General features: G+C 43.7%; 1 protein-coding gene across 1 annotated transcript in view; it reads right to left on the minus strand.

Moving 5' to 3' along the window:
- The window catches only part of LOC308397092 (uncharacterized protein), a gene marked incomplete at both ends in the record, with an annotated part of 535410 nt that extends 527235 nt beyond the window's left edge, over nt 1-8175 (minus strand). The window contains 2 exons of the mRNA XM_080882807.1: nt 7558-7665; nt 8125-8175. Of these exons, the coding sequence (XP_080738933.1) occupies nt 7558-7665; nt 8125-8175 (159 nt within the window). The remainder of the gene's footprint in view (nt 1-7557; nt 7666-8124) is intronic.
- Between the last annotated feature and the right edge of the window lie 5349 nt (nt 8176-13524).

A 13524-nucleotide genomic window follows, 5' to 3' on the forward strand; every position in this document is an offset into this window, starting at 1 on the left:
GCTCTGTGTATGATTTTATATTAGATTAGAGAAGAGGCACAGAGAACATGTCCAGTGATTGTTTTTACCTTACAGTTATGGGCATTTATTGTTGGTTTTTATTCGAAGATTAAGACACTTAAATTGTAACGACCTTTTTGTTCCTGCAATGTTTCAGTGAAGGTGCTTTTCCTTTTTTATTTTTTTTATACTACAAGGTCAGCTCAGAGTTTTTAAACAACCTTCTATTGAAAATAGAGACTTCCTTTTAAGGATGTCTTGCACTGCATATGAGTATATCCTCAGTAATCTGTTGTGAGGAACTGCCTTCACATGTACATACAGTCCTATGAAGACAATAGCTTGGTTAAAGTAATACTAACCAGCGTGACCATATAGGGCATTTCAGTGGATTAATAGGGAAGTGTATAAAATTAAAGATCCTGTCTGAGTAGTCCACTCATAAAAGTTAATATACAGTTTTTAAAATTATTTGTGCTAGGTGGAAATTTACACTTCAACTGCATGTTTTAAATAGTAAAATGTATATGCATGTTGTATGTCAATATTTACTTAAATATAAATATTAAAGCATTTTTAGTTATTAGGGTTATTATTAAACCAGACATGATGACATGATATGTTAGTACTTCCTGTAATAAACCAAAGCACTTAGCATTAGTGATATCTATTTTAACTCTCTTTTATTCATCCTACTAGGAGTAGGCCTTCTTAAGGCTGACCTAAATATGCACAGGTGTCATTTATCACTCAGGAATCTCTATAATGCTGAATGCTGAGCATCATCTCTGTCATTAATGCCTCAAACCTGCAGGTTCACCCGCAGTGCAAAATGTTGTGAAATCTACCAAGTGTTCTGATGCTGCTCAAAAAACTGCATTTGACCTCTGAACTTTGAGCACTTGTTTCAGTTACTTGTGGAATTTTATTACTGTGGCTATTTTTACATTTCCCATCACAAAGTGTTTTTTCTTATTGTATGAATAAACTAGTGAGTGCTGGTGTTATTGATTAACTGCCACTACAAAAATGTCAATCCTTACCGGACAACATGTTACACTGTACACATTTTTTTGTAGCACTGAAAACTTAAATTATCTGCCTGTATGATGATGATGATGTGTGCATACTGCTGCTGTAACTACACATCTGACAGAGTTTTTGCAAGTGAAGAGTGTTACCTTTTCTGAGTAAAATGTTACCACAAGAAATACACAATCGTGCAATGTTTACTGTTCAGCTTTTTCTGACACGGTAAGCCTTTACCAAACATATACAAAAAGCAGAAGTAGCTGCCTTGCGACGTCCAAATATTGACACTGTTATAGAAAGATGCTCGAGTATGTTCATGAGCACAACATGAAGTAATTTTTATGTTGAAATAGCATTTCCTCACATGCGGTCAGTTATTCGTGGATGAGGCCCACACTCTGACAGATTCTCCACATTTTATGGTCTCCAGCCTTTGCGCTGTGTGGGTATTATAACAGCAGGGAGAGCAGCTGCATAGCCTTGAAGCCGAGACTAGTAACCCCTAAGCCAGGATATCATAGCAATCATAACAGCAGAGAACAGAAGTATGAAAGCAAATGCAAAGAAAGGCCTAAATGTAAAACAAACACGGAACGTTATTGAATTACTGTTCTTGCCATCGCTGCAAATTGACTTTCTGCTTCCTAAAAGCCTGTAACGACTTAATGACACACCCTCAGCCTGAAACGTTTTATGGGATTTGGGTCATTAAGGTAAGTGACAAGTGCAGCGTTGGAAGCTTGACTAATTCAAGGGGAATAAAATCCCTCCTGTCATTATGTGCACCACTTGTATTGATCCACTTGAAAAAGCTCAGAATGAGTTGTTGAAAATGTTTAATTCTTTCTCTGAAAAAGCAGATTTTTGAAACCCAGTGGACTGACAGGTTTGTGTACTGGGACTAATTTGTTCCTAAAAAACAGGAGTCTACTATATTCAGGCCTTGTGGACCTGCTCTGCTTGCATGAAAACAAGCTCGTACGGTTCCTTTACGAATACATTTTTGGAAACAATCAACGCATAAATTTGTAAATTAGACACAACAGGAACACTAAACTCTTCCATCTGGGAAGCTTGAGAAACATTTCTGCTTTACTACACCTGCACCACAAAAGTGCTGTGTGAAGAGGAGTATCTCATGGTACAAAATATGTCATTTTTGTCCTTGGCATATAATTAAAGATTAAAAAAAACCCTGACATCATCATTTGGGAAAGTACTGTGGTTCTTAACAAATAATAAGTGGACTCTCCCTGAAAACAAAAATGTGGCGACAGCTCTGATGATATTGGATTAATCCTGAGCATGCTGCCTTTAGTTTCACGGCTGAAACTTTGATTATTTATGCTATAAATCCTGCTGCTGTGTGATGTTACAGCTCTTTGGTAAAGAGCAATTATTCAGGGCTGTATGCAGCTGGCATTGCTGTAAAGGGGATAGAGCAGATTGTACTACAGCTGCAGGGTGCTCCATCCCAAATTAACCTAGTGCCATTACTGATGACATATGTGCTTGGGCTGCTGTTTTTCACTAAGACAACAGAATATAAAGTAGTTTTGAGATCTAAAAGGTTAATCCAGTGCAGCAGTTTTGTGAGCTTGCATTCTTTCTAATGGCCAGCAGGGGGCAACTCGTGTAGTTGGTTAAAAGAAAAGCAGGTTATACAGAATTTATTATTTTGACATTAATGAAAGCAACTTTTGCAAATTGCAAGACGGTCACCCAATAGCATATGCTCCAAAGACACTTACCCGGACAGAGGTTAATTATGCACAGATTGAGAAACAACTCTTTGCAGTGTTGTTCAGATGCAGACGTTTCCACACCTACATATACTGCAAAAGAGTCGTTGTCGAGTCAGACCACAAGCCATGGAGCACATACTGAAGAAGCCAATCTCTGTAGCTCCGGCTCATCTGCAGTGCATGCTTTTACAGCTGCAGAGATATGGCATAGAGATTGTGCCAGATTTCTGGAATTTCAGAGACGAAATTTTGCATTACCATAGCATCATCTTCAAAGGTGACAAAAACATAGTGCCAACAGCCCTGAGAAACAATATGCTGGAGAGAATCCACATTGGGCACATCGGGATCGAGTGTAGTGAGCAGGGAGCTAGGGATGCCCTCTTTTGGCCAGGCATGGGCAAAGACATTGCTACCACAGTGTAGAACTGTTCTATATGTCAGTAAAGGTGTGCAGCGAACCCTAAAGAACCTCTCATTCCACCTCTCATGCCTGAGAGACCATGGCAGGCCGTGGCCTCAGACCTCTTCACCTGGCGCGGACGAGACTACATAGTAGCTGTAGACTATTACAGCCGCTACTTTGAGCTCGAAAGGCTATTCTCCACTACTGCAGGGTCAGTCATCAAAAAGCTCAAGGCTATATTTGCCAGACATGGTATACCAGAGAGGCTTATTTCAAATAATGGCCCACAGTACAGTTCTCGAGAGTTCAAGGACTTCGCAGTCACATGGGACTTTGTCCACATAACCTCAAGCCCTTTGCATCCACAAAGCAACGGCCTCGCCGAAAGAAGAGTCAGATGAACCAAATCAGTTCTGGATAAAGCTCATGCTCAGTGAAAACTACATAATAATTTCACAATCTTTAATTAGGGGTCTAACGTGGCATAAGATAATATAATAATCTCACAATTCCCCCTTTGACCTCTTTTTAAAGAGATCACTTACACCTCGCAATCCAGTGTTGCAGGGTTCATTTCTTCTTCAGGTGATTCTCCGCTCCTCTTCTTTCTTCGACCTCAGGGGTTAGACCACCCTTCAGTCGTTGCACAGATCAGGGGATTATTCTGCCCCGATTTTCAAACAACGATCTGTGTATTCTTGGGTCACAGCTGTGTCCCCCTTTTTACCAAGAGCCTCTCGAACCTCGTTGGTCTGGTGTTCCTTAATTTTCGCCAATCCCCTCGTGTTTATTGCTGTGCTTATGGGATCCATCCTCTTGAGGTGACTAGCCGGAGCCCAAACGCTATGACACTTCACCCCAGTTGCTGTCTTGGCAGTCTCCATGTCTATCTCTGCTGCGAAGGATCTCCGTGACCTCGTCTGGTGTCTGTTCCTTTCTCTTTAAGGCAGAAAACCAAAACACCTTTCTTCCTAGCCCTAATAATCTAATGTTGTTATCCATTGTTCCTCTAGTGATTCAAAATTGGTTTAGCATATCATGTTTGGGACTCTCTGTCCTAGAGAATTATTCTACACATAATCTATGTGTGTGTAAGCGTGTTTGCATCCTCTGCACTCAAAGTCAATACCTACAATATATCAGTCCAGACCGTCACGCCGAACGAAGCTTATGACCTTCAAAAGACTGAGTGCCAACTCTTATGAGCACATTTGCAATGTGTGTATGAAATTAATTATAGCCACTTCGTTTAGTAAAAGAAATCAAAAACAAATTAACCATTTTTAATTCTAACATTTGCCCCCCTTTTCACAAAAATCGTGTGTTTCTTTTAGCCTGCCTTCCCACAGTTTCCTCTCCAGTGCGATACTCAGCTCCTCATGAACACAGGCATTTTGTCTTCTAAACACTATTCAGTTTATTTCAATCATTAACGCTTAAACATGAAAATAATGCTTCTCACTGGCTCTCTAGAAAAAGTCTGGCAACTTTTGGGTCATTGTAAGCTTAAGTTTTACCATACCTAAATTATTAAACACACAAATAAAGTCATAAAATGTTCATACAACCATTGTTTGATGTTAAAACTCAACTTCCCCCTTTTTGACACACTCCCATGTGTCAATTCATCGGAGCTAGAAAATTAAAAGAAAAGGTTAGTGACATCATATCTCAGAAAACATCATAAACACTCCTCTCCAGTATCGTTGCTCCAGCCCTGCCATCCTGTGTTGGGGAATGAAATCAGTTTAGTTATTATGTTAAATCTGTTAAACTCCTGGCTCCGCCCTGAGCCTGCGTCTGCAGAACTGCCTAGAAACAACACCTGTATTAAGATGAACTTCACATTTGTCACTCAGTTTTTCCCCCACTGTCTTTCCCTCACTATTTTCACTCTGTTAATTAGAGTGCTTAAACATGAAGTAGACTGCGTCCACAACAAGTCAATACAGCTGTAAATGTGGCCAATTATCAATCTATTACCAATCAATAACAAAAAATAGCTTTTATTTTATGCATGCTTTAGTCAAGCACTCACCCAGAGGACCTTCAATCCCAGAAAATTCCTTCTCCTCATTTAATAAAGTCTGTCATCCTTCCATGCCCTGGTAACTGTGCCATCCAGAGCTGTATCATTTTGAAATATACATACAACAAGTCAAACCACACCTTGGTCACACCAACCCTTTCTCCACCCTGAGGATGTCCAACGCCATCCCAGTCTGGACTGTCAAAGGTGACTTTAACGCTAACTTTTCCGACAGTCCTGTTTATTGCATTACGTGGTCAGATTAGCTAATGTCTGCACATTAGAATAAACATAATTAACATAACTGGGTGTTATTTCACACACAGTTATAGATTCCAAACCTCCATCCTTATATGGTTTGCCAAATTATGGTTATCCAGAGCTCCCTTCTGTCTTTAAGTTTTGGAGAAATTTTATGTTTGGTGTGAAATTTTAAGAATTTGACCATAAGTAAAATTGATGGTGTTATCACCCCCATCGGGGCTTACCATTCCCACTTCTGGTGATATTCCTCCCTCGAACATTTGTAATTACCCTCCTTTATGCGTGAAAACTGGTGGTGTGGTCAAGCAGGTGCTATAGAAAACAAAAGCTCAGGACAGAACAGTTATCAGTCATATGCTTCATACAGAATTGGCCTATATTTGATTTCATATTGATCCTCTGAGTGTAATCATACATTTTGATTTGAATTTATCAAAACTAAACACAATAGGTTTTTCTTTCTTTACTTTGCTCTTGTTCTTTTGCAGTAGCACATCCTAGCACATGTGCCTGTCGGTTCTATTCTACTTTTTAAATTATTGACTATTTCAAGGGAGAACCTAAATCACGTGGACCAGTGTTTGTTATTACATATCTCTATTTTGAATGTGACAAGTCTACCATTCCCCTGTTATTCATAGATGTTGTTAAAGTTTTGACTATTTTCCTCTATAAAATTTAATTGACTTTTTACAGTGGCCTGCTGGTTAATAGTAACATATTCCAGTCATGAGTGAAATCAAACCTTTTCTCCACTGTAGCATTTGGCATTCCCAACAATATAATGTGATAACTTAATCAAAACACAGCTAATAAAACACAGTTTTCTTAATGCAAACATCAGTAACTCAAAATTAGCAACCAAAGGGTTCAGTCTGCATCTCCACACTCTCATGTGAAGCTACAGTCTCCCCCTCCGGTCTCCATCTGTTGCAGGCTGGGTGAATTGTTGCTCAACATTTACTAATCCTCAGTGCAGTTTTTGTCTCAGTATCAAGTCAGTCAAAACTTTTAGTCTACATCGTCAGTCCACCACAGTCCAGTCACACACATTCATCCACACACATTCATCCACACACATTCACACCAGATGTTGCTGATAACGGAGTCTCTCGCTCAACCTATTCGAGCATCCATCACCAGCAAAGTGACGTCATAATTTTAAAGGAAAACAATTCCTTGTTTTTTGCACTGGATTGACTCGTGCAATCCTTTCAGACTCAGGACTATCTCATGTGATCAGTGTCCCATATAAGTGAATTTCTCCAAAGCCCATTACAATCATGGAGAAGCGCACTTTGCAACTGTTTCCAGTAAGAATATTTCAGAGCACTTTAAATTTCAATCTTTCAGGCCTGGTTTAAAGAGCTGATTGTTAAATCATGAACTCACAAAATATCACCACCGGTGGATCACACCTCTCAAATGTTCTTATCTCAGTGCACTGTAACAAAAGCAAAACAGACGTAACCAATAAAATACTAATAAAATAACAAATAGTCGGGACATGTCTAGACATGTCCAAACATAAAATAATCTCTCTCTCTCTTAGAGAAAGAACACAGTCCAAACCTCACTGATAAAATCAACCTAGTGCTAAGCAAAACCCCAAAATCAACCACAGGAAAGTTTTGCTTCCTCCCGGGACAATATTGTGTGGGAATGAGAACCTCAGGTACCGTAGCACCTTTTGTTCCTCCTTGAATTAAGTCTCAATCACAGAAAATGCGGCGCTCCGATATAAAACGTACACTATTAGTTCATCATTTTCACTCTGTACCACTGCTCCTCATCAGGCTGTGTGAAGCACAGTAAACAATTCAGTCAAGGCCTTGAGCCATAAACAGACATCACACTGTGATGTCTGTTTATGGCTATGAAAACATAGACATTGTTTTCATAACCAAACTGTTTTAGACCTTGTTCCTTAAATCTACATAAATGCCCTCTGGGTGACATAAAACACATTTAACCAATAAGTAATCAATGGCTTCTTATAACAAATTCTGTATTTGGATGTTTGTGTGCAGCCTTTTGCATATCAGCATAAGCATTTGTTAGCAAAGCATTCTTCCTTGCATCAGCATGTGTGTGTGTGTGTGTGTGTGTGTGTGTGTGTGTGTGTGTGTGTGTGTGTGTGTGTGTGTGTGTGTGTGTGTGTGTGTGTGTGTGTGTGTGACTATTGGCGTCTTTCCCGTTCGTGTGTGGACCCCCGGAGCCCGAGCATGAGGGTGGGAATGGATGTTTGTATATGTGTGTGCCTGTATGTCTGTGTCTATATGTCAGGTTGGGTGTCAGGCGCCACCTCTCTGGGGACATCTTAGGCCCTCCAAGGTTTGGAGGCCTATCTCCCCCTACCACCACTTCCCCTGCCAGTGGCGGACTCCCTCAGACATCGGTGCGTTGGTGGTTCTTTGTGTCCGGGGATGGGCGTCCAGGTACACACCGGCTCACTCCTTGGCGGCCGCTTATCGGGGCCTGGAGCCTGGGGCTCGCTCGGGCCACTTCGGAGGTGGGGTGCCCCCGGCCTGTCGGCCTGGGGCTCGGTCACTCAGGCACGGCTGGCTGCCGGCGGAGCTCACGGGCGCGTCACTGCAACTCCCCCTGGCTTCTGCTCCGCGGCTGCTGAGTGAGCCCTCATCTGGGACTCTCCTCAGCTCTTTCTGGGTCAGTGGCGCGGCTGGAGTGTTCACGCACATCTTCAACCTTTCCCTCTCTCTGTCTGTAGTCCCAGCCTGCTTCAAAATGGCCACCATCGTCCCTGTACCCAAATCCTCCACCATCTCCTCATTGAACGACTGGCGACCTGTAGCCCTGACCCCCATCGTAAGCAAATGCTTCGAGAAGCTGGTCAGGGACTTCATCTGCTCTGCACTACCCGACTCACTGGACCCTCTACAGTTCGCATACCGCCACAACAGGTCCACTGATGATGCCATAGCCCTGACACTACACACTGCCCTGTCACACCTGGAGAAGAGAGACACGTATGTGAGGATGCTGTTTGTAGATTACAGCTCAGCATTCAATACCATCGTTCCCTCGAAGCTGGACAGGAAACTGCAGGATCTAGGACTGAGCAGCTCCCTCTGCAGCTGGATCCTTAGCTTCCTGTCTGACAGACGCCAGGTGGTCAGACTGGGCAGCATCACTTCATCCCCCATCACACTGAACACTGGTGCTCCACAGGGGTGTGTACTGAGCCCTCTCCTGTACTCACTCTACACCTACGACTGCACAGCCACTAACAGCTCCAACATTATTGTGAAGTTTGCGGACGACACTACAGTGGTGGGTCTTATCACCAACGGTGATGAGACGGCCTACAGGGAGGAGGTCAGCGCCCTGACCCACTGGTGTCAAGACAACCATCTCACCCTCAACGTCGCAAAGACAAAGGAGTTGATAGTGGACTTCCAGAGGTGCAGAGAAGTACACACCCCCATCACCATCAACGGCGCTGCTGTGGAGAGAGTGAGCAGCTTCCGGTTCCTTGGCGTACACCTGGCTGAGGATCTTACGTGGTCAGTACACACAAACAAAACAGTGAAGAAGGCGCAGCAGCGCCTCTTCTTTCTCAGGAGACTGAAAAGATTCGGCATGAGCCCCCGCATCCTCAGGACCTTCTATCGCTGTGCCATTGAGAGCATCCTCACTGGATGCATCACCACCTGGTATGGCAACAGCACCGCACTACTCGCTGGAGAGCTTTGCAGTTGTAGGCGGTGCTGTTGCCATACCAGGTGGTGATGCATCCAGTGAGGATGCTCTCAATGGCACAGCGATAGAAGGTCCTGAGGATGCGGGGGCTCATGCCGAATCTTTTCAGTCTCCTGAGAAAGAAGAGGCGCTGCTGCGCCTTCTTCACTGTTTTGTTTGTGTGTACTGACCACGTAAGATCCTCAGCCAGGTGTACGCCAAGGAACCGGAAGCTGCTCACTCTCTCCACAGCAGCGCCGTTGATGGTGATGGGGGTGTGTACTTCTCTGCACCTCTGGAAGTCCACTATCAACTCCTTTGTCTTTGCGACGTTGAGGGTGAGATGGTTGTCTTGACACCAGTGGGTCAGGGCGCTGACCTCCTCCCTGTAGGCCGTCTCATCACCGTTGGTGATAAGACCCACCACTGTAGTGTCGTCCGCAAACTTCACAATAATGTTGGAGCTGTTAGTGGCTGTGCAGTCGTAGGTGTAGAGTGAGTACAGGAGAGGGCTCAGTACACACCCCTGTGGAGCACCAGTGTTCAGTGTGATGACGGATAATTGGAGGTGAGCTTCCCTCCCTCCAAGACATCTACAGGAAGCGGTGCCTGAGGAAAGCGGGGAGGATCATCAAGGACTCCAGTCACCCCAGCCATAAACTGTTCAGACTGCTTCCATCAGGAAGGAGGTTCTGCAGCATCCGGTCCCGTACCAGCAGACTGAGAGACAGCTTTTTCCATCAGGCCATCAGACTGCTGAACACGTCATAGACACCTCAGCTTCACTACTGGAACTTCAACATTATGCACTCCATACTGTATATAAATGCCACTTGTTTTGCACATATTCAACTCTGTATATTTTATATATTTTATTATTATTATTATTATTATTATTTTATTTTATTTTTTTACTATTTAATTTGTAAAAATGTGTATACACACACACACACACACACACACACACACACACACACACACACACACACACACGTAGGAAAATATTTAGTATACACATCCAGAAATGCATACACTATTATATATTGTACATATATTTATTAGTTTCAGGTTGGCCATTCTTGTATTTTGCTCGTTTGTGTTGTTGTGTTTGCACATCTCTGTTGCTTGTGGGGCTCGCACACAAGAATTTCACTCGCATGTGCTGTGCCAGTGTGCCTGCACATGTGATGTGACAATAAAAAGTGATTTGATTTGATTTGATTTGATTTGTTGGTCTTCCTTGGTCTGTTGTGTTCTGGGGGCCTCTGGATGTCTGGAGTTTTGATCTCCTCCATACCTGCTTCATGCCCTGGAGGACGGGGCTGTGGCCCCCCCACACCCTCTAGCAGATCATTACATGAAGGAACCTTTTTTTAAAAAAAACAAGCGCGTCCATGCTCACAGGTGTACACACAGGTGATCACACCCACAAACTACACCCTTTTTGGCTCCTACCTCAAAGCACACTGTGTTCTGTTGATCTTATGTGCTGCACAATAATGTTTAATATTTAGTATTTACTGTCATATTCCCATATATCATTGTGATGTTGTTTATTCTATTACTCTTGTTCTCTTCTGCTTTTCTTTTTTCTTTCTCAGCAGGTGATCCAGGTGATCGATATATGCATTTTTTTCTTCTTCTTTTTTCCTCTGCTCATTCTGTTGGTTTTTGTCTTTTGCCCTTCTCCCCCGTCCCTCTTCTCAGCTGTTTCTCTTTCCCTCTTTCTTTCTCCCCTTCTTTCCCCCAGTCAAGTCTGTCCCGTATTCAGTAAGTGAAAATAAAATAAACAATAAAAGGTGAATCAAATGGACCATTACAGCAAGGCTGGGATGGTCAATTTGGTAAAGTAAATCCGTTGGGCATCTTTCTTTGCCTTTAGACAACAATTCTGATGGCAAAAGAGCCAAACGGGACAGGCAAAAAAAAGAAAAAAGAAAAAAAAAGAAAAACCTGTTAATGAATCTATTATTTCTAGACTGGATTATTGTACAAACAGGATGTCCTTCGTGCATGTGCAATGCTGATAGACAGAAGGCAGAAGTTAACCACAATTACAGCACAGGTGTCACAGGCTGTGTCCCAATTAAGAGACCGCACACTTGAAGTACGCATTTTGAGTGCGATTATGTCACAGCCACGCGACGACGGCTGTCCCAATTCGAAGTGTACTTCAAATGCATACTCCAAATACAGCGTCGATTTCCCCAAATATCAAGCGTGGTCCGGTGCACGCTTCGTGGTCCCATATATCCCACAATCCATAGCGCGGCGGTGGGTGTGGATAATTTTGCTGCAAAATACGGCAGAAGGGAGCGGCCGAAGAGTGAAAGTAAGTACTGAATATGATGTCACTTATTTATGTGTGAATGTTTAATAATGAAGAACATTAAAACATTACTGTTGGCCACATGTCGGCAAAGTTATGTGACATTAGTGATGTTTGTACTTTCAGCGTTAACTTGGTTTTTAAAGCCTCTACTTCAAAATATATATATAGTTGGCCCTAAACTTACAGAGAATGTGATGGTTTTATGGATAATTAAAGTCAGTCATATATCCACAAACACAACAAGCTGAAAGTGGGTGATGCTGCTCGGTTTGCAGTCCTGAATATCACGGCACAAGCAGGATCCACTGCACTGTTAATGTTAGCTATGTTATATTGCTGCCTCTGTTCGGTGGTGTCGAGCCAAACGGACTTTAACGTGTGTTTGAATGAGCTGAAAGAAAGATGCTTTAATCACAGGAGTCACACATGTGTCCACTGTACCATCTGGGAACTCTTCTTGTTTAGCTCTCGTAATAACACAAACACTAAATCTTCCTTCTCTTGTGCTGTTTTGTAGCAGTGTCTACACCTGAGACTGTCACCTGTCTGTCTGTCCTGCACTCTCTCTCTCTCTGTTTCTTTCTCTCTGATTGTGTAATAAAAGTATGAACATGTATTTATAAGTTACACTTGTGTCCAGCTTTGTCCAGCCACTGGTAGGATTTCTGGATATCAGCCACCCCCTCTATCTGCCGGTGGTACATACCGTGCAGGGGCCTGTCCTTCCATGATGGCTCCTCGTCTCCCTCCTCTTTCTTGGGTTTCTGCTGCCTGAGGTATTCACTGAGCACTCGGTCAGTTGGGGCCATCTTCCCAATGTATTCTTGGATGTTCGTTGTCTCATCCTGGACTGTGGTGCTGACACTCACCAGTCCCCGGCCCCCTTTCTTCCGCTTAGCGTACAGCCTCAGGGTGCTGGACTTGGGGTGAAACCCTCCATGCATGGTAAGGAGCTTTCTTGTCTTTATGTCAGTGGCTTCTATCTCCTCCTTTGGCCAGCCTATTACCCCAGCAGGGTACCTGATCACGAGCAGGGCGTACGTGTTGATGGCCCGGATCTTGTTCTTACCATTCAGCTGACTCCTCAGGACTTGCCTGACCCTCTGCAGGTACTTGGTGGTTGCAGCTTTTCTAGCGGCCTCTTCATGGTTCCCATTTGCCTGCGGGATCCCCAGGTACTTGTAACTGTCCTCTATGTCTGCAATGTTGCCTTCTGGTAGTTCAATCCCCTCAGTTCTGACTACCTTCCCTCTCTTTGTTACCATCCGACTACACTTCTCCAGTCCGAACGACATTCCAATGTCATTGCTGTATAGCCTGGTAGTGTGGATCAGTGAATCGATGTCTCGTTCACTCTTGGCATACAGCTTGATGTCATCCATGTACAGGAGGTGGCTGACAACTGCTCCGTTCCGTAGTCGGTATCCGTAGCCAGTCTTGTTAATGATCTCACTGAGGGGGTTCAGGCCTATGCAGAACAGCAGTGGGGACAGGGCATCTCCTTGGTAGATCCCACACTTGATGGTGACTTGTGCTATGGGCTTGGAGTTGGCCTCTAGTGTTGTGCGCCACATCCCCATTGAGTTCCTGATGAAGGCTCTTAGGGTCCCATTGATCTTGTACAATTCTAGGCATTCCAGTATCCAGCTGTGGGGCATTGAGTCATAGGCCTTCTTGTAATCAATCCAGGCAGTGCACAGGTTGGTCAGTCTGGTCTTGCAGTCTCGGCTGACTGTTCTGTCTACCAGTAGCTGGTGTTTTGCGCCTCTGGTATTCTTGCCAATTCCTTTCTGTGTCCCACTCATGTATTGACCCATGTGCCTGTTCATCTTAGCTGATATGATGCCTGACAGGAGCTTCAATGTAGTACTGAGGCAGGTTATTGGTCGGTAGTTGGAGGGGACCGGTCCCTTCTTGGGGTCCTTGGGGATAAGGACCGTCCGACCTTCGGTTAGCCATTCCGGGTGTCTCTCGTTAACTAGCAGCTGGTTCATTTGTGCTGCCAGACGCTCGTGGA

Source organism: Rhamphochromis sp. 'chilingali', assembly GCF_963969265.1.
Source record: "Rhamphochromis sp. 'chilingali' genome assembly, chromosome: 5".
NCBI classification, from domain to species: domain Eukaryota; kingdom Metazoa; phylum Chordata; class Actinopteri; order Cichliformes; family Cichlidae; genus Rhamphochromis; species Rhamphochromis sp. 'chilingali'.